Consider the following 24,567-nt stretch of genomic DNA (forward strand, 5'->3'; position numbering starts at 1 on the left):
AAACCCATATCAGCTCGCTCGCACGCGCCGGGTTGCTAAACCTGTGATGTCTTGTTTTTGTTTCTTTACCCCTTTTTCTGGGGCGTGCGCGTGTTTATGTGAGATTATGATTTAGCTTAACTGATCGAAATCGCAACTTGTGTTGCAGCTTCCAGTGAAGTGCGCCAGGCATATAAACAATTTATCAGGGCTGTGGCGGAGATGTTGAATGGAGAGGTAGTGTCTGAAGAACTCCATGAAGTTGCTCAGACTGCATATGCCATGTTTGGTGGCGATGACATGGAGTATGATGCCGCCCAAAGAGCCTTTGTCAAAAGGTAGTAACAAGCATGCCATTTCTAAAGTTTTTTAGCTGAGGCTTCTAAACTTGGTAATTCTTTTTACCTTTTATTTTGTTATGGGGCTCAGTTATGTGCCCTGTTACTAGAGAGTTCCTAATGCATTGGAATTTTAAATGGAAAAGTGATGTCACATATGGCAAGTAGCACACTAACATGATTCATATAATGGCTAGGATCCCCGCAGCGATATGCTAGTTGAATCAGTTCAATATATATGCTGATCCTTTGCACTGGGCTACATAAGTTTCCCAACATATTAGCTTTCTGCATTTTTTTTTGTATAATGTGGATGCTGTAAGCTCTTTTTTCTGGATTTCCAATAATTACATTTTTTTTATCTCATCAGGAGTGAATTGGAAAGGCTTGTGGGCTATACTGTACAAGATTCAGTTCTAAAGAAGCTAGCTCAATTAGCTCAGAAGCTCGGTTCCCTTCAAAGGGCAAGCACCCATGAATTTGCCCACAGGATAGCAGATGATGTAGATGAAAATGAGAGAAGTGAATTTGGAGCAAACTTTGATTTCAAGCCACCTGCTCGTTTCGTTATTGATGTTTCTCTTGACATACCCTTAGGAAGTGCTGAATTGGGCAGTGAAACATTTGAAAAAGGGCAGTATGATGCTTGGAGCACATCCGCAACTCGTAATTCAACTGCTATTAGGGGTTCTGTGAGTTTGAGGTGGCTGAAAGATCAATGCGATTTGATAACTAGAAGTGATGGCTCGTTCTCAGGAGATGAACTTGCAATGGCCTTGTGCAGAGTGCTCCTATCAAATAAAGCAGGCGATGAGGTTTTTAATTTTCTACTGAATACGACCTCTAATTTAATTTTTGTTGCTGCAATCATCTGGTTTTCCCACCACCTTGCAGATAGCTGGTGAGCTGTTGGACCTGGTTGGCGACACTGCATTTGAAATAGTTCAGGATCTTCTTTTGGTAAGGGGCCTTGTTATCTTCACTTTAGATACAGTTCCTTCATGTTATGTGGGGATGGGAATCAGATGACTAAAAGAAAGAATTTGAAGATAGTCTTCACTGTACAGTTTATGCTGTGCCTTTTAATCCTGCATCTTTACAACTTGTTCCTGGCATACAAACAAGGCCTACAAAGATTTGATAGTTAGTAGAAATAATACGATAACTTACAAAAAACCTACAAGCCATCCATATGTACAAATGCTACAGTCTGACCAGGATTCATGTATCAGCGATCAGCGTGGTCACGGGAGAAAACCAGAAGTTTAGAGGAGAACGCCTAAATTAGTACAGCTGTTAATCTGCTAGTGGACCATCCCTGTACCGATAATCTGCTAGAGGACTATCCCTGTACTGACCAAAAGTTGCTTGGCTGTTTCATGATACAATCTGTCGGTACCCCAGGACTGGGGTACCCCCTCTTGCTGTGTCTAGGCAAGAAGAGCTTTGTAGTTATCCTTAACTATGTCCAGCAGCCGAACCCCTGCGGTCCGGAAGCCCTGTTCACCCGTCAACGGTCCCGGACCCGTCCTCTGGTTGGGAAAGGTCCGGGAGCACCACGTGTTCTGGAAGAAGCAGACGCTCAGCCCGAACAGCCGGAGGCTCCGGACCTCCCCGTGGAGGTCCAGGACCCCGCGGAATCCCGGACCCCTTTGGGGTCTCGGACCCCCGGTATAGTAACCGGACCCCTCGCCAAGGGAAGGAATCGACACTCCGCCTCGGGGAGGTCCGAAGCCGCCACGTGTCTGCAAGCACAGACACGTATGTAAAGCCACTTGGTCTCTATATTAAGGTTCACCTACCGCTGTATTCATTGCGGTAGGAGGACGTCCGCATTGATGTAGCAGAAGCCGAGGCGATTCTTTGACCAGGGGGCACTATTGATCGCGTATTACCAAGATGCATAGTGGGGCTGCTGGCGCCGCCCACGCCGCGCCTGTTAGTCTGCCATAACAGGTGGATACGACGGCTCGGCTTCACCCATTATGACGCCTACATAATAGCCTCAACAGGTCACGCCGCAAGCTACGATTCCCCAACGGGCACCTTGCTGACGGGACAAGAGAAGACCACCCTTCGTCAGAGGGCTAGCAGGGCATGGAAGCGTATCGGAGGAAAGATTCGTAACCACTGTAGCCATTTGACTACTCTGCGCAGTATGCTGCACAGTCACGTTGGGCCCACTTGTCGGGGCCCCAACGTCCTATGTATCCGCACCCCTTGGTCTATAAAAGGGGGCGCCCGCTAGAAGAAAAACTCAGGCTGGGTGAGAGCCAAGGCCAGGCAGAGGATAGATTCACACACAACAGAGATCAAAACTTCTCCCAGTGGATGTAGGGTATTACGCTCCGGCGGCCCGAACCACTCTAGGTCGTGTGTTCTTGTGTGCCTATCTCAGAGCTAGATTAGCCTAACCGCCTAGTACCTTCCCGAGCACTCCCTCTCTGGGAATAGGCGGGTGCGTTCCGCCACCCGGCTGTGGGTACCCTAGAAATCCCACGACATTTGGCGCCGTCCGTGGGGAGGGTCAGGCGCTGGCTGGATCTTCAGGCTTCTAGGGCTGTGTTCATCCTCTGCAACGGCGAACGAGAAGATGAAGGAAGGCAGGGCGTCACCCACGCCACATGCCATGGCACTGGGGCGCCAACGCCCACGGTGCGGCGGCGCACGACAACGGCGTTTGTTGTGCGTCGCCACTGCGACACCTCAGAGCCGGCGCGGCAACGCACAGCGGAGGCGCCGCTGGGCGCTGCCGCCCCTACGTCGGCTCAAGATTTTCTCTCAAGCAACGGCCATGCTTCCTCTCCAGCGGCATGACGTCGGCTCAAGGCTCTCTCAACATGGAGCCTGGAGCCGACGGCCATCCCGGAGGAAGTTGGCCGTGTCGTCCTGCCGTCGCCAGCACTGCCCGAGGAGCTTGGTGCTGCTGCAGACAGGGCCCCGCCGCCAGGTGCGGGGACCCCTGGCGCTAGAACCAAGGACAAGCCGGCGAACGACCGCACCTCTCCACGCTTCGCACCGGTCCTTCTGCTGCGCAAGGGCGTCGACCTGGCTTCGGCTCACTATGAGCGGCCATCAGGCTGGCTTCCATCGGCAGACGGCGACGGCAGGGGGGGGCTCTCCCATTCATAGCCAAAGAATTTGTCTCATGCTACCTAAGCATATGACAGCTCTTAGGCAAGGAGTAGCCCCCCCGAGCTCCTGAGGTGATGCTGGATGATGCAGTTCAGGCACATCCAGGGCGCCTTCACCTCCGACGACCATGAAGAACCCAGGAGTAGTGGTACCACTTCCAATCAGAGAAGGACATGCTGTATAGAATGCAGCCAGGTTACTCCTAAAATAGGACTGAGAAAATTCCTCCTTTGTAATAACGTGGCGCCTACGTGTGCGTCCAGAGCGGTCAAGGTCCGACCTTGTAAACCCGACCTCTGGCCCTATCGCACAAACAGGCAAGCTACGGTCCGGAGCGGTAGAGGTCCGACCTCGTAATCCCGACCTCTGATGTATACCGTGACAACCACAATAATAAAGGAGATTTTCTTTCTCAGTTTTATCTAGGCACCACCTTGATTACATTTATTCGCCTTGGTTTAGCTATTTTTTCCTCTGAAACGGAATCTTCCTATTATTGCTAACAATCCAAGATAAGTTGCAGGCTTGTGGCCAGGTGGGGATACCCCTTCAAGCTGGAAGGCAGTTCGGACCCCTAAGGACCTGGTCCGGAGAAGTAGTACTCGTATCCTGGGGTAGAGAAGCTCCGCGTAGCTTAGCCTGGTAATGTATCCTAAGTTTACGTACTTCACTACCCTGTTACAAGTACTCTAGTATCCGAAAACTGCTGTCTTTAGAGGTCCCGAGCTCCCTTCTAGTATAAGGCTTGGTTTCTCGCACCTTACTCTCAGATCCGGTGATATATTTCATCGGATCGTCAGCAACGACTCAAGTCCACTCCGGTGGCCCGCTCCGGCGGAGACCGCTCGCCATGGTCGACTCAAGTCCACTCCGGTGGCCCGCTCCAGCGGAGACCGCTCGCCACGGCCGACTCAAGTCCACTCCGGTGGCCCGCTCCGGCGGAGACCGCTCGCCACGGCCGACTCAAGTCCACTCCGGTGGCCCGCTCCGGCGGAGACCGCTCGCCACGGCCGACTCAAGTCCACTCCGGTGGCCCGCTCCGGCGGAGACCGCTCGCCACGGCCGACTCAAGTCCACTCTGGTGGCCCGCTCCGGCGGAGACCGCTCGCCACGGTTGCCAAGAGCCGGGTCCGGGAAATGGTGCTTGCTCCCTGAGCGATCCGAAGTCTGTGTAGCTGCTTAGTTTGGTTCCGCACCCTAAGCCTACACCTTCGACGCCCTGTGGAGAGCACTCTAGTACGTGGACCTGGCAACCGGTGTTCCGGCCTCCAAGGGGTCTGGAGCACCCGCTCTTGACATGAGCACACCGACGCAATCAAATTTGCGTGGAAACACATCGCGATAGTAGGCCCCACCCGCGGGTTCGTACCTCTCCCGAGGTGGGCCCGGGGGCCACTGTTGGTACCCCAGGACTGGGATACCCCCTCTTGCTGTGTCTAGGCAAGAATAGCTTTGTAGTTATCCTTAACTATGTCCAGCAGCCGAACCCCTGCGGTCCGGAAGCCCTGTTCACCCGTCAACGGTCCCGGACCCGTCCTCTGGTTGGGAAAGGTCCGGGAGCACCACGTGTTCCGGAAGAAGCAGACGCTCAGCCCGAACAGCCGGAGGCTCCGGACCTCCCCGTGGAGGTCCAGGACCCCGCGGAATCCCGGACCCCTTTGGGGTCTCGGACCCCCGGTATAGTAACCGGACCCCTCGCCAAGGGAAGGAATCGACACTCCGCCTCGGGGAGGTCCGAAGCCGCCACGTGTCTGCAAGCACAGACACGTATGTAAAGCCGCTTGGTCTCCATATTAAGGTTCACCTACCGCTGTATTCATTGCGGTAGGAGGACATCCGCATTGATGTAGCAGAAGCCGAGACGATTCTTTGACCAGGGGGCACTATTGATCGCGTATTACCAAGATGCATAGTGGGGCTGCTGGCGCCGCCCACGCCGCGCCTGTCAGTCTGCCATAACAGGTGGATATGACGGCTCGGCTTCACCCATTATGACGCCTACATAATAGCCTCAACAGGTCACGCCGCAAGCTACGATTCCCCAACGGGCACCTTGCTGACGGGACAAGAGAAGACCATCCTTCGTCAGAGGGCTAGCAGGGCATGGAAGCGTATCGGAGGAAAGATTCGTAACCACTGTAGCCATTTGACTACTCTGCGCAGTATGCTGCACAGTCACGTTGGGCCCACTTGTCGGGGCCCCAACGTCCTATGTATCCGCACCCCTTGGTCTATAAAAGGGGGTGCCCGCTAGAAGAAAAACTCAGGCTGGGTGAGAGCCAAGGCCCGGCAGAGGATAGATTCACACACAACAGAGATCAAAACTTCTCCCAGTGGATGTAGGGTATTACGCTCCGGCGGCCCGAACCACTCTAGATCGTGTGTTCTTGTGTGCCTATCTCAGAGCTAGATTAGCCTAACCGCCTAGTACCTTCCCGAGCACTCCCTCTCTGGGAATAGGCGGGTGCGTTCCGCCACCCGGCTGTGGGTACCCTAGAAATCCCACGACACAATCTAGTAAATTCCTAATGCCTGGTAATTTTAATTTTGTAAGAGAATTTCAGACTTCAACACAGATCCTTGGTTGGTTTGGTTCTTCATTCCTTTGCAAGGTTTCACCATGATAATGATTCAAGCAACCAGTTAACCCTAATTCCAGGGCGAGGCTCAAACATAGAGCTCACTATGAGAGAGTTCAATCATGACATTTTCCTTCCAGAAAAGTTAAAATACATGACCAGTTAATAGAACTGCGCTGTTTGTTCTTCGTGCAATGAGTTCCTTGTATCTGAATCTTAAAGAAATATTTGTAGATCCAGTAGGAACTTAAGAATCCTTCTACCAGTGTGCTTAAACGCCAAAATTGCATGAATTGTCTACAGAAGTTTATTTGTCTGTTTGTTTTGGCTAAGTGTAAAAGGTTCTCTACAGTAATGGTAGAGTTTGCAAGAATTTGCTGTGAACACATGAGAATAAACATGGAAATGAAGGCCACCTCATTTGTTCTTTAAGCATACTTAATTTCTTTCTGTACCATATGACAATATTGGAATCTAATCTGATTATTTCATGCTCTGCAGCATAGAAAAGAGCTAGTAGATGCAATTCAACATGGATTGGCGATATTGAAATCTGAGAAAATGACCTCAAGTAATCAACCAAAGATGCCAACTTATGGCACACAGGTATGGGAACTTCCTAGTATGCTGTCTGATGTAATGTGGGTACCTGTTAGATGTTAGAATGAATTCTCATCTATTATGCCTGCAGGTAACTGTACAAACAGAGTCTGAGCGCCAACTTGATAAGATTAGGAGGAAAGAGGAAAAACGTGGCAAACGTGGTGCAGACACTGGCAATGGTGATATTGGTGTCGATGATTTCTCATCCCTTCTTTTGGCAAGTGAAAGAAAGCAGCCATTTGATGATGTGATTGGTACTGGAGAAGGGGCAGATAGTTTTACAGTAACTTCCCTTCCTCAAGGAACCACAAGGAAACACATGAAGGGCTATGAAGAAGTGAAGATTCCACCAACTCCAACAGCATCACTGAAACCCAATGAGAAGCTGGTAGACATATTGGTCTTATCCTTTATTTTCCTCTGTTAATGTGTTAACTCATTTCTCAAAAATAGTTTAATCGAACATGAGAAGTCCTGCATTACAATTATTTTGAGACGATTTTCCAACTTAAGTGGACCTCTTTTCTAATTTGAGATTTCTTTAAGTGACCTTAGAATGTGGAATGGTGAAACTTAGTACAATGATCAATTTTGCTTGACCTTTTTCTGTTTCACTTTATTGATTTTTTTCAGATTGAAATAAGAGAATTAGATGAGTTCGCCCAAGCAGCATTCCAGGGATACAAGTCACTCAATCGTGTGCAGAGTCGCATTTTCCAAGCTACATACTACACCAATGAGAATATTCTAGTGCGTCACTAAATTCACTGTCTATGCAATCATGCTCAATCATCCCATATTATTTTCAGCTACATAGCTAACTTGCACAAATTTCCAGGTTTGTGCCCCAACAGGTGCTGGGAAAACAAATATTGCAATGATTGCAGTTCTTCATGAGGTATACCAAAACCATGGAAAAGCTGTACCGAAGCCTACAAATTACTGATTTTTACAAGTTTATATTTGTTTTCTTGATATTTTTGTTTCCCGATAAATCTTTGTGATTGAATCTTGGATATTGGAGTAACAAATTTCTTTTGCAGGTTAAACAGCACTTTAGGGATGGCATTTTACATAAAAATGAGTTTAAGATAGTCTATGTTGCTCCAATGAAGGTATTCTTCTCCCTTGCATTGTCTTCTAATCTACTAGTTATGGATGTTCTGGGGATCATTACCATTTACCCCCCCCCCCAAAAAAATGTTATTTAGGCCTTGGCTGCAGAGGTAACAGCGACATTCAGTCACCGATTATCTCCATTGAACCTGGTCGTTAGGGAACTTACAGGAGATATGCAGTTGACCAAAAATGAGATTGAAGAAACACAGGTACTCTCTTACCTCATTCTTTTAACTTAGTGCTTTTGAACTGTACTTACTTGGTGCATTGAGCAGATGATAGTGACTACTCCTGAGAAGTGGGATGTCATTACACGCAAAAGTAGTGACATGTCACTTTCAATGCTGGTTAAGCTGATAATTATTGATGAAGTGCACCTCCTAAATGATGAAAGAGGTTCAGTAATTGAGGCACTAGTAGCTCGGACTCTCCGCCAGGTAAGTTCTTACACAAAAGGGGAGCAACTTCTCTCTGCTTTGGTGTTTGCAAAAATCACTGTATAATTTGTAAAGATCGGAGGAAGAATATGTGGTATACTCCGCATGCCTGTGCAGGCACTGATAAACTGTCTCTTCTTGTTTTACATCTTGTTTAATTTCCTGTGATTCATTTCTCTTTGCCTTAATGGTATCAAGAATCATGGCAGTGTAATTTATAAAAGCTCTAGAAAGGAGATGCTTATACCTCAAACTGTTTTTTTCAGCCACCTCAAACTGATTACTTGTCGTTAGGACATAACAATTGCCTGTTCTTCTTTACATGCTGTTTTGTTACCTAATTCATTATGAATTGATTGAATGCAACAGGTTGAGTCTATGCAATCGATGATTCGCATTGTTGGCCTATCTGCTACCCTGCCTACCTACTTAGAGGTCTGTTACCTTCTTACATTAACTATCATGTATGTACGCTACCTTTACTGCAATTAATAAGATCATGGAACTTCACATTTTTCAGGTTGCACAATTTTTGCGGGTTAATCCGGAGACTGGCCTTTTCTTTTTTGATTCAAGTTATCGTCCAGTTCCTCTTGCTCAGCAATACATTGGGATCAGTGAAAGGGATTACACTAAGAAAACTGAACTATTCAATACTTTGTGCTATGAGAAGGTCTTTTCTCTTGGCCAGCACGGTTCTCTCTTGATTTTTACATTCGTACCTAATACACAACTCATACTCAAATTGACAGGTTGTGGATTCCATTAAGCAAGGTCACCAAGCATTGGTTTTTGTTCATACTCGTAAGGATACTGGGAAGACTGCTAGGACCCTGGTAAGTCTTGTACCTTTCTTGTGTGAGGCATCACCTAATCGCTCGATGGTGGTCGCATTAAAATGTTGTTTTCCTATTGTTTGCTTCTGTCATGTCTCGTAAATGTTACTGTTCATCAAATTCTGATGCCATACCTGTATATACTCGAGAACTGTCTCGCATCTTCTTGTTCTTTTTTTTGTTATTTAAAATAATATTTAGAAAGTGCGTTGGAACTCATGGATCTGATCTGTGGGGCTGCTCCAAGGCTTCGCTATATCTGATCCATGGCCTTAGGAAAAAAATATGTTTCAAAATGTTTGTCCATTATGGAAATCCAAGGATCTAAGTGAAACATAAGGAGTAGTCCACAACGATCATGTGTAGAAACCAAGGATCTAAGTGTAATGACCTCATATGCCCCTATTGAATAGCGTGCTACAGCTATGGACCTCTTCCACACCATTAGTTAGGTGTATAGGGTGGAAATACACAAAAAGTATGCTCTGTTTCCTCAATAAACTTGTACTCCCTCTATTCTGTAATTTATGACGTTTATGACAAGCCAATTAGTTCATTTTTTAAACAGAGGTAGTATTTTGAAAGGATAACCCCCGACTAATAGGGCATATATATATATATATATATATATATATATATATATATATATTGAAATGGCAAGATTATTTATTTTAAATTGATGGCTTCTTCTATTCATAAGGCGCCATTCAAGATTTCAGGTCCTTTCATGCCATATCTTTTTCATGATGTGAATTGTGTCTTAACTAATCAGACAATTTCTAGTTTCTGATTTTTTCTGCATGCTTCTCAGATTGACCTAGCTGCAAAAGCAGGGGAGCTGGAATTATTTTCAAGCGCAGATCATCCCCAGTTTCCATTAATCAAGGTATATGGTTACCTTATGGTTTCATTGACCATTAATACAGTAACTGTTATTTACTTAGTATTATGGGTGCAGAAAGATGTTGGTAGAGCAAAAAGTCGTGAAGTTGTTGAATTTTTCGAATCTGGGTTTGGCATACACAATGCTGGAATGATACGTTCTGACAGAAGTTTGATGGAGCGCTTGTTTGGTGATGGGCTTTTGAAAGTAAGTGTTCCTGTGTACTCCAGTATTGTCTAGTCTTGTGCTAACTTCTTTCAATTTAGGTCCTTGTTTGTACAGCAACTTTGGCTTGGGGAGTAAACTTACCAGCTCACACAGTTGTTATAAAGGTTAGTATCTGTTTGTGTTTATTTTTTGGTTCTATTTTTTTAGTTCTGAACTATAATTGATGGTGCATGCATACGATACTGGTCTAGAGAAATCATCATTTTCCTCTGCAGCTCATCATACCTTATCTCACTACTTAATATTTCTAGAATGTAATGAATGCCTGTCCATATATCAGTACTTGTAGAGATAGTGTGGCATCAATAGAGGCATATATATCGGTATTAAATGCTGTTTTGTTTGATCTAGTAAGACCAGTCTCGATGGGAGTTTCATGAACATTAAATAACATGCCACATCAGCAATTTTGCTGACTTGGCAGCGTCATTATGAGGAGAGATGAGGGGCTTTATGGGATGAGAGAGGAGTTTCATCCCCATGAAACCCAGCTGGCACAGTTACCAAGTTCTTAGTCTTGGTAACTGTGCACTGGAACTGTGCACTGAGATTGGCCTAACTTTTCCCTTTGAGGTTTAGGACAAGGTAATAGTAGAACTACTTTTGAAGATAGTTTGACATCAATACAGAACATTGGTATTAACAATGTTCTACTGGAAGGCCATACTGAAAGTCTCAAGTTCTTCATGAACTTCTTTTAGTTTTTTTTTACTGTTTGATAAGATGGATGAGCATTGCAACCACTAGGTTTCTTGCATGCATCTCCGGTTGTTTCACATTGTTCAGGGTCCCTTATATGCACTTGCTAAGTAAAATAATATATTCCAATAACAGGGCACACAGCTATATGATCCTAAAGCTGGTGGGTGGCGAGATCTGGGGATGCTTGATGTGATGCAGGTGCCTATCTGAACTTTTCATGATTTTGTACCATTGTCATCATTTCTTCATTCAAACAGTCTTATGTTTCTGATGTTCATCCATTCTTTTTTTTTGTTAGATCTTCGGACGTGCTGGAAGGCCACAGTTCGATAAAAGTGGTGAAGGAATTATTATTACAACACATGACAAATTGGCTTATTACTTACGGTTATTGACAAGTCAGCTTCCAATAGAGAGCCAGGTTAGCATACCAGGACACTAAAAACAATAATGAAACTTGTTCAAATAAGACCATAATGTAGGGGTGTTCGTCGAGAAATATTATTTGCTGCATATGCGACTAAAAGCTATAACATCACACCTGGAACAATTTTTTCTACTGTTGGAATATTTTCCCCTACTGCTAGAGCATTTTTTCAGAAACATTTTTTCTACTACTTCCAATAGTAGAAAAATATGTTCCACAAGAGAAAAAGAAAACTTTCTGTTGGTGTATATGTGAGCTCATGTATAGAGGCCCATGTATAGGATCTATATATCACACCCTTATAGGGTTTGGAGGAATACAAGTCATTATTCTCTCCTATTCTCTCTCTTGCATGGTATCAGCCACCCCTCCTCTCCATGGCCGCCGCCGCCCCATGGCCGGGCGGCCGCCGGCCCTCTCCTCCTTTCCTTCCCTCTCCTCCTTCCCTCCTCCCTCCCCTGCTTCTGGCCCTGCTGCGGCCGCTGCCCTGCCCGCCGGTCCCGGGCGCGCCCCAGCCGCCGCCCTGGCGCGCCCCAGCCGCCGCCCTGGCGCCCCTGTAGAGCCCGCGCTGGGTGCCGCCGCCGCCGGGCCCGCGGGCCCCCTGTAGCCGGGCGCGGGCGCCGCCGGATCTGCTCCGGCCGCAGGCCCCTGGCGCGCCCCGCCCGCCGGCGACCCCTGGCGCGCCCTAGAGTCCGCGCTGGACACCGGGGTCGCGAGCGCCGCCGCCGCGGGCGCCGCCGAATCTGCTCCGGCCGCCGGCCCCTGGCGCGCCCCGGTCGTCGCCCTGCCTGCCGCCGGCCCTTGGCGCCCCTGGTGCGCCCTGGAGCCCGCGCAGGACGCCGGGGCTGCGAGCGCCGCCCCCGCGCCTTGCCCCTGTGCGCGCGCGAGCCCTGCTGTTGCGGCCAGTGCTGGCCAGGCGGCCCTTGCTGCAGCCGCTGCTGCCCTTGCTGCCGCCGCCGCTACCCTTGCTGCCGCTGGCCCTGCCACATCCATGGCCGCGTGGGCCGCCGCTGTGCCGGCGCCGCCGTCGGCCTCCTTGGCCGTGCGGGCCGCGCCGCGCGCGTGGCACCATCCCGCTGCCACTCCTCTGGCCGCGCCCAGCGTCGCCGCCGCCGCCATGGGCGCGGGCGCGAGCGCGGCCCCTGCTGTCGCCGCTGCGGCCCAGGCCGCCGCCGCCCAGCTCGCCGCTGCTGCCTCCTCTGCGCGCGCGTGGCCGGCCCCTGGCGCGCCCGCGGTGCCTCTACCCGCGATGGCCGTCAATGCTGCTACGGCCGACGTGGCTCACGCCGCGGCCCTCCTCGCCGCCAAGTCCGAGGCTGCGGCAACTCAGGAGCGGGCCTGCGCGGCTGCCCTCGCTTGGGAGCGCGAGCGCTCCGCGGCCGACGCTCTCACTCGTCGGGTCGCCGCGGAGACGCCCTACTTGTCCCGCCTGTCGTCCCCTTCACCGAGCACGGCCCCCTCCTTGGTGCTCCTCTCGCCGGCCAGACTGGGGGTGGGGGAGGCCGAGGGCGTCGGCGATGGAAGGGACGTGGTGGTGGTGCTCGGGGCACTCCGGACCCGACTCCGGCTCCCACTCCTGCTCCTGGCCCTGGAGGTACGCCCTGGCCATCCTTCAGCGCTCCATGGCCAGGGCGCATCTCGATGTGGCCGTTTCAGGGTCGAGGGGGGGGGCTCGTCCTCAGCCCCAGTCGGCGGTCATGCTCGCCGCTGCTGCTCTCTTGTTCGCGCCGTTCTGGACCCCGCCCGCTCCACCCAGCCAGCAGCCGACCTGGCTTGGGGGGTGGGACCAGGCCGCACTGGCGCAGTCCTTCAGCGTCATGGGGCGGACGCCGCCGGTCAGCACCGAGTGGATCGCCGACTCGGGTGCCTCCTTCCACACCACCCCAGATGTCGGTATCCTCTCTTCTGTTCGACCACCACACCCCTCTTGTCCTTCCATCATGGTTGGTGATGGGTCTTGCCTTCTTGTCACCGCTGTGAGTTCTGCTCTAGGCTCTTTTTGTCTTCCCAATGTCCTTGTCGCTCCTCAGATGGTTCATAACCTTCTTTTCATTCGTCAGTTTACAGCTGACAATTCTTGTTCCATCGAGTTTGATTCTTCTGGCCTCACTGTAAAGGATTCGGTCTCCCGGCGTCCGCTACTCCGGTGTGACAGCACGGGGCTCCTTTACACCCTTCGCCTTTCTTCTTCCGCTGCACCACTCTCGCCTTCTTCTTCGCCCTAGCCGTCTTGGTCTGCCGCTTTTGCCGCGACGCCGTCTTCCACCACCTGGCACCGCCGTCTTGGTCACCCTGGCCGCGACGTTCTGGCTCAGCTCAGTCGTAGTACCGATGTTCCTGGTACTAGGGCTCCTGCTGAGCCCCTCTGCCATGCGTGCCAGCTCGGTCGTCATGTTCGGCCTCACCGTTAGGGCCGTCCAGTGTGACAACGGGCGGGAGTTCGACAACTCCACCTCCCGTTCTTTCTTCCTCTCTCGGGGTGTTTAGCTGCGTATGTTTTGTCCGTATACCTCTCCTCAGAACGGCAAGGCTGAGCGGATGATTCGCACGACGAACGACGTCGTGCGCACCCTTCTAATCCAGGCCTCTCTGCCCCCGCGCTTCTGGGCTGAGAGCCTCAACACCGCCACCTACTTGCTCAACCGTCTTCCGTCCACTGCTTCTCCTGCTCCCACTCCACACCACGCCCTTTTCGGTACCCCTCCTCGCTACGACCACCTTCGGGTCTTCGGGTGTGCGTGTTACCCTAACACCTCCGCCACTGCTCCTCACAAGCTGGCGCCCCGCTCGACTCGTTGTGTGTTTCTTGGTTACTCCCCTGACCACAAGGGGTACCGATGCTTTGACCTCACCTCTCGCCGCGTCCTGATCTCCCGACACGTCGTCTTTGACGAGTCGGATTTCCCCTACTCCACCTCCTCCACACCTTCTGACCCCGAGCTGGAGTCTCTGGTTCCGACTGACTCGGTGGTTCAGCCACCTTTTCCTGTCTGTCATTTCCCTGTAGGTTTTCCCGGTACACTGGCACCGTTCCCGGTGATCCCTGCTGCGCCGAGCGCGGCCCCGGTGCCCGCAGTCGCGCCACGCGCGGCCCCCGGACCTCCGATCGTGCCGCGCGCGGACCCGGTGTCTCCTGCTGCGCCACGCGCGTCCCCGGTGCCTTCCTCTGCACCTGCGCGGTACGCTCAGCCGGTGCAGGTGTACCGGCGTCGTTCGGTGCCGACACCGGCGCCGCCGCAGTACGCTGAGCCGGTGCAGCTGTACCGGTGTCGTTTGGTGCCGACACCGGCACCGCCTCCTGCTCTGGAGGCTACTGCGACGCCTCCACCGGAGCCATCGCCGCCGCCGCCTCCACCGGCTCCCTCTCGAGCCGAGCCGTCGGTGTACCACCCGCCCGTCGTCCATCGGGATCCTCGGCATATCCATCCCATGGTGACTCGGCGGATGGCGTCTCAGGCCGCGACTCTCTCCGCCACCGAGGGAGAGCCGCGGGTCTCTCCGGTACCCTCTGTCCGCGACGCCTTGGCGGATCCTCACTGGCGTCGCGCGATGGAAGAGGAGTACACGGCTCTTCTTGCCAACCAGACGTGGGACCTCGTGCCGCGTCCGTCTGGTTGCAATGTGGTGACTGGCAAGTGGATCGGGACGCATATCGGACTGATGGCACACTGGAGCGCTACAAGGCTCGCTGGGTTCTCCGGGAGTTCACTCAGTGACCTGGTGTGGACTATGATGAGACTTTCAGCCCAGTGGTAAAGCCTGCTACTGTGCGCACGGTCCTCTCGCTTGCGTTCTCGCGCTCCTGGCCTGTGCACCAGCTGGACGTGAAGAATGCGTTTCTTCACGGCACTCTGTCAGAGACTGTCTACTGCTCTCAGCCAGCGGGATTTGTGAACTCGAGTCGTCCGGATATGGTCTACCGACTCAACAAGTCGCTCTATGGTCTGAAGTAGGCTCCTCGGGCTTGGTACTCTCGGTTCGCCACGTTCTTGCTGACAATAGGCTTCACCGAGGCCAAGTATGACACGTCTCTCTTCATCTACCGCCGTGGGGATGAGAATGCATATCTGCTGCTCTATGTCGATGACATTGTGCTCACAGCCTCCAGTCAGCAGTTGCTTCAGAGTGTCATCTCTCTGCAGCAGGAGTTTGCTATGAAGGATCTGGGTCAGCTCCACCACTTCTTGGGCGTCACTGTCGAGCCCCGCTCGTCTGGCCTTCTCCTTCACCAGCGGCAGTACGCACTCGATATTCTGGAGCGGGCTGGGATGACTGATTGCAAGCCCTGCTCCACTCCTGTCGACACTCAGGCGAAGCTGTCTGCTGATCTGGGTGATCCGGTGGCTGATCCTACTGCCTACCGGAGTCTGGCTGGTGCTTTGCAGTACCTCACCTTCACCAGGCCGGACCTCACCTACGCTGTTCAGCAGGTCTGTCTCCATATGCATGATCCCCGAGAGCCATACCTTGTTGTGCTGAAGCGTCTCCTCCGCTACGTCCGCGGCACTGTGGACCTAGGCCTGGTGCTTCACCGCTCGTCCTCTGCTGAGCTGGTGGTCTACACCGACGCTGACTGGGCTGGCTGCCCGGACACTCGTCGCTCCACTTCCGGCTACGCCGTCTTCCTGGGCGGCAACCTGGTCTCCTGGTCGTCCAAGCGGCAGCCGGTTGTCTCCCGCTCCAGTGCTGAGGCGTAGTACCGGGCTGTCACTAACGGCGTGGCGGAGGCGTCCTGGCTACGGTAGCTCTTGGCGGAGCTCCACAGCCCGCTCGCCAAGAGCACGCTTGTCTACTGCGACAACGTCAGCGCCGTGTATCTCTCCACCAACCCCGTTCAGCATCAGCAGACGAAGCATGTGGAGATCGACCTACACTTTATGCGCGACAGAGTCGCCATCGGCGATGTTCGGGTACTCCATGTCCCGACTACCTCCCAGTTTGCTGACATCTTTACCAAGGGACTGCCCTCCTCGACCTTCTCGGAGTTTCGCTCCAGCCTCAACGTAGCCGGTGGCTAGTTGTGGCTGCAGGGGGTATTTGTCCTTTTGTACTCTATTTGTACTCTCTTCTTGTCCAGTCTTGAACACCGCTGCGCCGGTAGTTCAGACTGCGGGAGGTGTTGGTGTATATGTGAGCCCATGTATAGAGGCCCATCTAGAGGCTCATGTATAGGATCTATATATCCCACTATTTTAGGGTTTGGAGGAATACAAGCCATTATTCTTTCCTATTCTCTCTCTTGCACTTAACAACAGTAGAAAAAATTGGTCTAGGGGGTCTCTCTATGACGCTATGACTTCTAGTCGCAATGGACATATAACATAACGTGAAGTTGTTGGATAATGGGACATGCTTCATTTCCTAATTTGCTTGTGGTCTCCTGAAGTTGGTTTATTGTTATATGTTCTTTTAATCCACAATTAATTTCTCGTTAACTATATAATCTTGCAGTTCCTTGGATCTCTGAAAGATAATTTAAATGCTGAGGTTGCCTTGGGCACTGTAACAAATGTCAGGGAGGCCTGTGCCTGGCTTGGCTATACATACTTATTTATAAGGATGAAGACTAATCCTCTGGTTTATGGAATAACTTGGGAAGAGGTAACCTTTTCTCCCACCATTCACACCTTCAATGCAAATTAGTATGGCATAAATTTGTCTGAGAAGAATGCATTTTGTAATATAAGGTTTTTGACACATTACTGTGTTAAAAAAAAAGACAAACTGTATCTGAAAGTATTGCATGTTCTCTATATTTTTCTTTTTTTATGCGGGTAGTTCTCTATATTTTTCTAGCTGATGTTCTATTATAATGTTATAAACAAGATGATTTTGTTCCTTTGTGTGGGTGCTTCATTGCCCATGTGATATTCTATCCTCCATTGAGTTCTGACTATAAGTTTCTAAATTCTAATTTCTACCTCATATATTTCTTCAGGTTTTGGGAGATCCTTCTATGGGCGCGAAACAAAGAACATTCATTATTGATGCTGCACGTGCACTAGACAAAGCTAAGATGATGCGCTACGATGAAAAGAGTGGAAACTTTTACTGCACAGAACTTGGTCGAATTGCAAGCCACTTTTACCTTCAGTACTCCAGTGTTGAGACTTACAATGAGATGCTTCGACGTCACATGAGTGAAAGTGAGGTACACATTTAGTTTGTCCTATATATTCAGTACTGCTTGCGATGCTTGCGAAGTTTTACTAACCTGTCTGTCTGGGTTCTACTCAGGTGATTACTATGGTGGCCCATTCCTCTGAATTTGAAAATATTGTAGTGAGAGAAGAAGAACAGGATGAATTAGAAGCCCTTGCTAGGAAAGCGTGCCCCTTGGAAATTAAGGGCGGGCCGACTGACAAACATGGGAAAATTTCAATTCTCATACAGGTTACTGTTGAGGGCTGTTACTCTCTCGTTATGTTTGAACTAACAATATCGTAATTGAGGTATTGTCAATTACGCAGGTTTATATTTCCCGTGCTCCAATTGATAGCTCCTCTTTACATTCTGATGCTCAATACATTAGTCAAAGTCTGGCTCGCATAATGAGGGCACTATTTGAGATTTGTCTGTGTCGGGGGTGGTCTGAGATGTCATCCTTATTCCTAGAATATTGCAAGGCCGTGGACCGCAAAATATGGCCTCATCTCCATCCACTTAGGCAGTTTGATAAGGATCTTTCTCCTCAGGTTTGCTATCAGTTACCACTACTTTGTCATGTTTACCTAATTTTTGAAATGTAATTCTCTCTGGATTAGATATTGTGGAAACTTGAGGAAAGAAATGTTGATCTGGATCGCCTTTATGAGATGGAGGAAAATGAAATTGGAGCACTGATCCGGTTTTCTCACCAGGGAAAGGTATGCCTTGGCTTAAAAAGCTTTGTGATCAGTAGTAAAAGTTCTACTTATTAATCTTATTAACATCCTTTTACTGAAGCTGGTTAAGCAATATGTTGGATACTTCCCATATGTCAACTTATCTGCAATTGTGAGCCCAATCACTAGGACGGTTCTTAAAGTAAGAGCTAATGTCAATTAATTATTGTCTCCTGTTTCTTTTTTTATGACTACTATTGTGCAATCACTTATGACAATTTTGTAGGTTGACCTGCATATAACGCCTGATTTTGTGTGGAAAGATCGTTATCATGGCATGTCGGAACGATGGTGGATTATTGTTGAGGTATGTGAGCGTACATGGATGTATGTGCAGCTACACCCACCCTCTCCATCCTGTTCTGTTCGTATGGAACCATGTATGTATAATGCAATTGTATTTGCTTGCTATTGACATTTTGAGGAGACCATTTATATGACCTTGAAAGATTGATAGCACTTGCATAGAGATGAGACATCATCATCTTCAGGAACCTCTTACACAAATGCAATGTTTTCGGTTTAAATTTTCCGTACTTGATTCCTATTGCAGGCATGCATTTGTTCAGTAACAATAAATTTTATTTTCCAGGATTCTGAAAATGACACCATCTATCACTCTGAGCTATTCACTCTGACGAAGAAGATGGCAAGAGGAACACCCACAAAGATATCTTTTAATATACCAATATTTGAACCTCACCCACCACAGTACTATATACGAGCCATATCAGACTCATGGTTACATGCTGAGTCACTCTTTACTGTTTCTTTTCATAATCTGACATTGCCACAGGTGAATTTCACAATTGCTTACTGCCTGTCTATGGTGTTTATTTTTTATAATATGTTTATTTTTTATAATATACTGAGTGCTGCATCTGTTCACACAGACACAAATAACGCACACTGAACTTTTGGACTTGAAGCCTCTTCCGCTGAGTGCTCTTGGCAACAAAACATACGAGGATCTCTATAGATTTTCACATTTCAATCCGATACAAACTCAGGTGAATTTTTGGCCCAGTTATCTTTCATTTAAGCCGTCTATGCTATGGTTATGGTCTGCATGATAGGGATTATAATTAAGCTTTTATAACTATTCTGATCAAATTGTTTTAATTTTTTATGCAACTGTGATCAGCAGTCTGTTTCTAATGGTCATTTTTCTGTGGAAAAAAATTGTACTCCGGATGAACATAAGATGGCAGAATCAAGTGTAGAAGTTACCAAGTGCTCAACATATGCATCCGTTATGTATCCATTTTTCGAAGGATCATAAGATGCTTACTGTGTGCATCCACTTACTGTATAATTTTTTTTGAAAACTGTACAGCGGGGGGTATGGTATATATATATAAATAGAAAAGAAGAGAAGAACTGTACAAAAGGCCGCCAGCCACAAAGGGCTGGCGGACCAGAAAAGGATGAGTAAACCTCAGAGAAAAACTCTGAAAAAGGAGAAGAGAAACTTTAACTAAAGTTGGACATTATCAGCCCAGCTAAGAAAGGCCTGTCGATTGTCCACTTACTGTATAATGCCTAAAGACTACTAGTACTGTTGCCAACAGTTTGCTCCAGCTTGCTGAACTTTTCTCTTCTATATGTAAACTATTAAATTTCTGTCTCATCTTTTTCAGGCTTTTCATGTTCTCTATCACACGGATAATAATGTACTTTTGGGAGCTCCAACTGGAAGTGGAAAGACAATTTCAGCGGAACTAGCGATGCTTCATCTTTTCAATACTCAACCGGACATGAAGGTTTGTTTACTGAGATTGAATGCAAACCATTTTTTTTGTGTCATAATGTCATGTTAATGCCTTTCAATACCTTTTTAGGTAGTTTACATTGCCCCTCTAAAGGCTATTGTGCGAGAAAGAATGAATGATTGGAGAAAACGTCTTGTAACCCAGCTTGGGAAGAAGATGGTACAGAATACTTCACAACTTTTATTTCTCCAATACGTCAAAACGTATATCTTAATTGAAGTAATGCTTTTGGTAGGTTGAGATGACTGGTGACTTCACTCCAGATTTGATGGCCCTATTATCAGCTGACATCATAATTTCTACCCCTGAAAAATGGGATGGGATTAGTCGAAGTTGGCATAGCAGAAGCTATGTTATGAAGGTCTAGATCTGCCCTTCATGTATTAGCTACTTCTGTAGATCATGTAGAAAAGATCATTTCATTTCAGTTATTAGATATTGCTTACAATATTATTGATAGGTGGGGCTCATGATATTGGATGAGATACATCTTTTGGGAGCTGACCGTGGACCCATCCTTGAGGTAACCCCTTCTATCATTTCATTTTGTTGTGTTCGTTCTTTTTTGTTTGTTTGTTTTAAATTTGTTTACTATCAATTATTAGCATAATGGAACTTCTATTTTCCAGGTCATTGTATCAAGAATGCGATATATATCGTCACAGACAGATCGTTCAATTCGGTTTGTCGGTTTATCAACAGCATTAGCAAATGCTCGGTATGTTTCAAAGTGATGCTTTTGCTTCTTATGCTTATCACTTTAATGTATAAACTATTCCCCTAGGATATGAATGTGAGCAATATTCTCTCATACTGTATTTGAGATAGTAGGTGTTATCATGAAATCGTGTTTTCAACCTGTACTGTGTACCTACACGATCATTGCAGTACTTTTGCTCCATTGGCTGACTACTTTCATCTGTCAAATACTTCAGTGATTTAGCTGATTGGTTGGGCGTTACGGATGACGGTCTATTCAATTTCAAGCCTAGTGTGAGGCCTGTACCTCTTGAAGTGCATATCCAGGTAAGCCAGATTTCTTTTATTGCCTTAAATTCATATTCTAGTTTGCAAACATGTTGCTGATATTTTTGGGAGTGCTAATTTCCTCATAGATTGGTTGCATTGAGTAGGTTTGCTGGAAAAAGCCTGTACCCAGTATAATACTTTATAGTATTAATTTTTCTCAATAATCTGCTTTGATGATGGATGAGGTCACAAGGGAAATACAAGGAGAGATCTCTTGGTGTATGGTCTTTGCTGGCAATGTGGTGCTAGTTGATGATAGTAGGATGGGGGTTAACAAGAAATTGGAGTTGTGGAGGCAAACATTGGACTCGATATGTTTTGGACTAAGTAGGACTAGAACTGAGCATATGTGTTGTGACTTCAGTGATACTGGACAGGTATTGCCCTTTTGGTATTTAGGATCGAACCTATAGAGGGATGGCAATATCGATGAAGATGTTCGTCATAGAATTGAAACTCAGATTGAAATGGTGCCAAGATTCTACCATCCTCCATGATAGAAGGTGCCACAAAAGAAATAAGCTAAGTTCTATAGGATGATTAGGTGAAATAATGTTTTTTGGCCTATTAAATGGTGGCATATCCAGCAGATAAGCATGGCAAAGGTGAACCTGTTGGGATAGATTTGTTGTCATAATAGGAAGTGTAGGGTGTGAAATAACAAACAATATATGTGATAGGGTAGGGGTGACACCAATACATCGGCTGAGATGGTTTTCGTCATATCCAACTGAGGCCTCCAGTGGCACCAGTGCATAGCGGCATTTTAAGGTGTGATAACATAAGATGAGCTGGTGTCAACCAAACATAGCATGGGAGGAAGCAATAAAGAGAAACTACAAGGTTGGAATATACTCAACAGACTAGCTTTGGATAGGAGCGCATGGAACCATTAATTCATGTGCTCGAATCATGGCCTAGGCTAGTAGCCCCCTTTTACGATTAATTGATTATTACTATTACCAACAACTCTTTGTCGCTTTTCCCTTTGTTATTTATTTATTTATTTATTTATTTATTTATTTCTGGTGCCTGTTGTTGGGTTTCATCTCTAGCCTACCGCAACAAGCTTGGGAATCATTTTATTAACTCTTATTCATTCTTGGGTGGTTCTTTCTGAAAACACACAAACAAGTATATTGGCAATGTAATTTTGAACTTGCCGTTACTTTGAGAAATATAATGGTATTCGAAATTCCCTTCCTTGTGGAAAGATACTATACTAGATGGCCATTGGACAGACATGTTTGGTGTATCACAGCATAAAAAAGCTTTGCGTTGTAACTCATGTTTCCTTTTCTGTTTTAACAGGGATATCCTGGGAAATTCTACTGTCCGAGAATGAATAGCATGAACAAACCAGCTTATGCAGCCATATGCTCTCATTCACCCAATAATCCTGTTCTCATTTTTGTGTCGTCACGTCGACAGACAAGACTTACAGCCCTTGATATCATTCAGGTGGAATTCTACTTTGGATCTGTGCAACTAGATGGCTATATACATTGCTGCTACCTTATCCATTGAATGTGCTCTGCGTGCAGCTTGCAGCATCAGACGAAAAACCAAGGCAGTTCCTGAGCATGGAGGACAACTCCCTAAACATGGTTCTTTCACAAGTTTCTGATAGTAATTTGAGGCATACTCTGCAGTTTGGTATAGGTCTGCATCATGCAGGTTTAAATGACAGAGACAGATCCTTGGTTGAGGAACTCTTTTCAAACAATAGGATTCAGGTGTGTTCTTCTTTGATAGACTTCTCGTGTTAAGCATGCTAGTTACATGCTTAAGCAAAACTTAAACTTGTTGCTTGATGTTTTTTCCAGGTACTGGTATGTACCAGCACGTTAGCGTGGGGTGTCAATCTTCCAGCTCATCTGGTCATAATCAAGGTGACATAGTGCATTGAATTTTATTGGTCCTTATTGGTGATTTACTTCTGTACTCATTTAATATCTATCTTGTAGGGCACTGAATACTATGATGGCAAAACAAAAAGATACATTGATTATGATATCACAGATATTCTGCAAATGATGGGTCGTGCTGGTCGACCGCAATACGACCAACATGGCAAAGCTGTTATTCTCGTCCATGAACCAAAAAAGAGCTTTTACAAGAAGGTCATGCATTTTTCTTCTCTGCTAATGAACAATCTCTAATGCATCTTTTATCTTGACTTTAACACTAAATATTATAATTTTCAGTTCCTCTACGAGCCATTTCCTGTGGAGAGTAATCTGAGGGAGCACTTGCACGATCACATAAATGCAGAAATTGTTTCTGGCACCATCAGCAACAAGGAGGAAGCGATTATTTATCTCACATGGACTTATCTATATCGCAGATTGGTATTTATCTTGAAAAATCCTTTTCAGTACGTTGTTTATTTTTCCTGCACTAAATTCAGCCAGCTAAAAGTTCTGAATACACATTCTTTGACACACTCTAGATCTTTTTTTATCCTCAGATTGACTGTTTGACTGGTACATTTCCTAAGGTACATTTCCTAATTAAAAGGTCTGAAACCAAGACCATTAGTATAAAATCTGAAATCATATGGATAAATATTCAATTGTCGATTAGTACTATATAAACTGTCTTATTGTTGTGCTGATTCAAATCTATGGCTTGTCAAAGTGATCTGCTGTGAAGAGATCAAGACTGTTGTAAGAATCTTTCATAGGTGCGATAGAGACATCTTGTAAACTCTACGTTTTATTGCTACATCGCAGGTTGTTAATCCAGCCTACTATGGATTGGGGGATACTGAAACAAATACCTTGAATTCTTATCTCTCAAGGTGAGAACTGAGAAATTCATTGAAGCATAAGTTTTGACTTGCTTTACAACAATTTGATGGTATGTCTTCCAATTTTTGTCCAAACAGGTTAGTTGAAACTACATTTGAAGATCTTGAGGACAGTGGATGCATAAGAGTGGATGACCACTCTTTAAAGTACTTGATTTTGGGAAAAATAGCATCACAGTATTACCTTAGCTACCTCACCGTATCAATGTTTGGGTCAAATATTGGCCCCAATACATCATTGGAAGTAAGTTTTTAGCCTTGTTCCCAGGTTAATTGTTTGAGTTAATTTGGAGTGGCTGATAATGAATATCTTTGATTCTGTTGCTAGGCCTTTGTGCACATACTGTCAGCTGCTGCAGAATTTGATGAGCTTCCTGTACGCCACAATGAGGTATTCTTATTTTCTCGTTCGTTAAGAAACCAAGCATTACGCCATTTTTGTTTGTAGATAATTGAATCAGCAATTTTCTTTCCTTCCAAGGCATGATATCACTGTATTGATTAAGGAGAGGAATTGAAATTCATACAGCTAATTTCTAAAAGCATTATGTCCTTAGTACACTCTGAACTTGATTCTTGGCATGTTGTGATCATTTATGCATTTATGCTCTTTGCTGTTTCAGGATAACTTGAATCGAACACTCAGTGATAATGTCCCGTATCCAGTTGATCAACACCACCTTGATGATCCACATGTTAAAGCCAACTTACTGTTTCAGGTATATATGGTTGAACATACTATTGGAATACCATTTTTTCTTTGTTTACCAGTATTTTCATTTTACAGTATTTGATGCACAATGA

General features: G+C 47.0%; 1 protein-coding gene across 2 annotated transcripts in view; it reads left to right on the forward strand.

Annotated features, from left to right (window-relative positions):
* Positions 1 to 24,567, forward strand: part of LOC120646875 (DExH-box ATP-dependent RNA helicase DExH14-like) — a 28,656-nt gene that overhangs the window by 874 nt on the left and 3,215 nt on the right. Inside the window, exons 4-45 of one of the 2 annotated variants that reach the window (XM_039923385.1) lie at positions 149 to 317; positions 688 to 1,132; positions 1,212 to 1,277; positions 6,533 to 6,637; positions 6,723 to 7,022; positions 7,268 to 7,384; positions 7,473 to 7,532; positions 7,678 to 7,749; positions 7,846 to 7,962; positions 8,029 to 8,190; positions 8,560 to 8,625; positions 8,711 to 8,863; positions 8,943 to 9,026; positions 9,838 to 9,912; positions 9,985 to 10,116; positions 10,176 to 10,241; positions 10,972 to 11,037; positions 11,138 to 11,260; positions 16,718 to 16,867; positions 17,205 to 17,417; positions 17,504 to 17,659; positions 17,737 to 17,961; positions 18,031 to 18,132; positions 18,212 to 18,292; positions 18,377 to 18,457; positions 18,743 to 18,946; positions 19,044 to 19,160; positions 19,791 to 19,913; positions 19,992 to 20,081; positions 20,158 to 20,283; positions 20,383 to 20,445; positions 20,552 to 20,640; positions 20,858 to 20,948; positions 22,263 to 22,412; positions 22,496 to 22,687; positions 22,778 to 22,843; positions 22,919 to 23,074; positions 23,159 to 23,302; positions 23,687 to 23,754; positions 23,842 to 24,007; positions 24,092 to 24,154; positions 24,387 to 24,482. In XM_039923385.1, coding sequence (XP_039779319.1) covers positions 149 to 317; positions 688 to 1,132; positions 1,212 to 1,277; positions 6,533 to 6,637; positions 6,723 to 7,022; positions 7,268 to 7,384; positions 7,473 to 7,532; positions 7,678 to 7,749; positions 7,846 to 7,962; positions 8,029 to 8,190; positions 8,560 to 8,625; positions 8,711 to 8,863; positions 8,943 to 9,026; positions 9,838 to 9,912; positions 9,985 to 10,116; positions 10,176 to 10,241; positions 10,972 to 11,037; positions 11,138 to 11,260; positions 16,718 to 16,867; positions 17,205 to 17,417; positions 17,504 to 17,659; positions 17,737 to 17,961; positions 18,031 to 18,132; positions 18,212 to 18,292; positions 18,377 to 18,457; positions 18,743 to 18,946; positions 19,044 to 19,160; positions 19,791 to 19,913; positions 19,992 to 20,081; positions 20,158 to 20,283; positions 20,383 to 20,445; positions 20,552 to 20,640; positions 20,858 to 20,948; positions 22,263 to 22,412; positions 22,496 to 22,687; positions 22,778 to 22,843; positions 22,919 to 23,074; positions 23,159 to 23,302; positions 23,687 to 23,754; positions 23,842 to 24,007; positions 24,092 to 24,154; positions 24,387 to 24,482 — 5,390 coding nt within the window. Of the gene's footprint in view, positions 1 to 148; positions 318 to 687; positions 1,133 to 1,211; positions 1,278 to 6,532; positions 6,638 to 6,722; positions 7,023 to 7,267; positions 7,385 to 7,472; positions 7,533 to 7,677; positions 7,750 to 7,845; positions 7,963 to 8,028; positions 8,191 to 8,559; positions 8,626 to 8,710; positions 8,864 to 8,942; positions 9,027 to 9,837; positions 10,117 to 10,175; positions 10,242 to 10,971; positions 11,038 to 11,137; positions 11,261 to 16,717; positions 16,868 to 17,204; positions 17,418 to 17,503; positions 17,660 to 17,736; positions 17,962 to 18,030; positions 18,133 to 18,211; positions 18,293 to 18,376; positions 18,458 to 18,742; positions 18,947 to 19,043; positions 19,161 to 19,790; positions 19,914 to 19,991; positions 20,082 to 20,157; positions 20,284 to 20,382; positions 20,446 to 20,551; positions 20,641 to 20,857; positions 20,949 to 22,262; positions 22,413 to 22,495; positions 22,688 to 22,777; positions 22,844 to 22,918; positions 23,075 to 23,158; positions 23,303 to 23,686; positions 23,755 to 23,841; positions 24,008 to 24,091; positions 24,155 to 24,386; positions 24,483 to 24,567 lie in introns of both variants that reach the window. The other variant, XM_039923384.1, reaches the window with a different exon arrangement.

Source organism: Panicum virgatum, chromosome 9K (genome assembly GCF_016808335.1).
Source record: "Panicum virgatum strain AP13 chromosome 9K, P.virgatum_v5, whole genome shotgun sequence".
In the NCBI taxonomy this organism is placed as follows: domain Eukaryota; kingdom Viridiplantae; phylum Streptophyta; class Magnoliopsida; order Poales; family Poaceae; genus Panicum; species Panicum virgatum.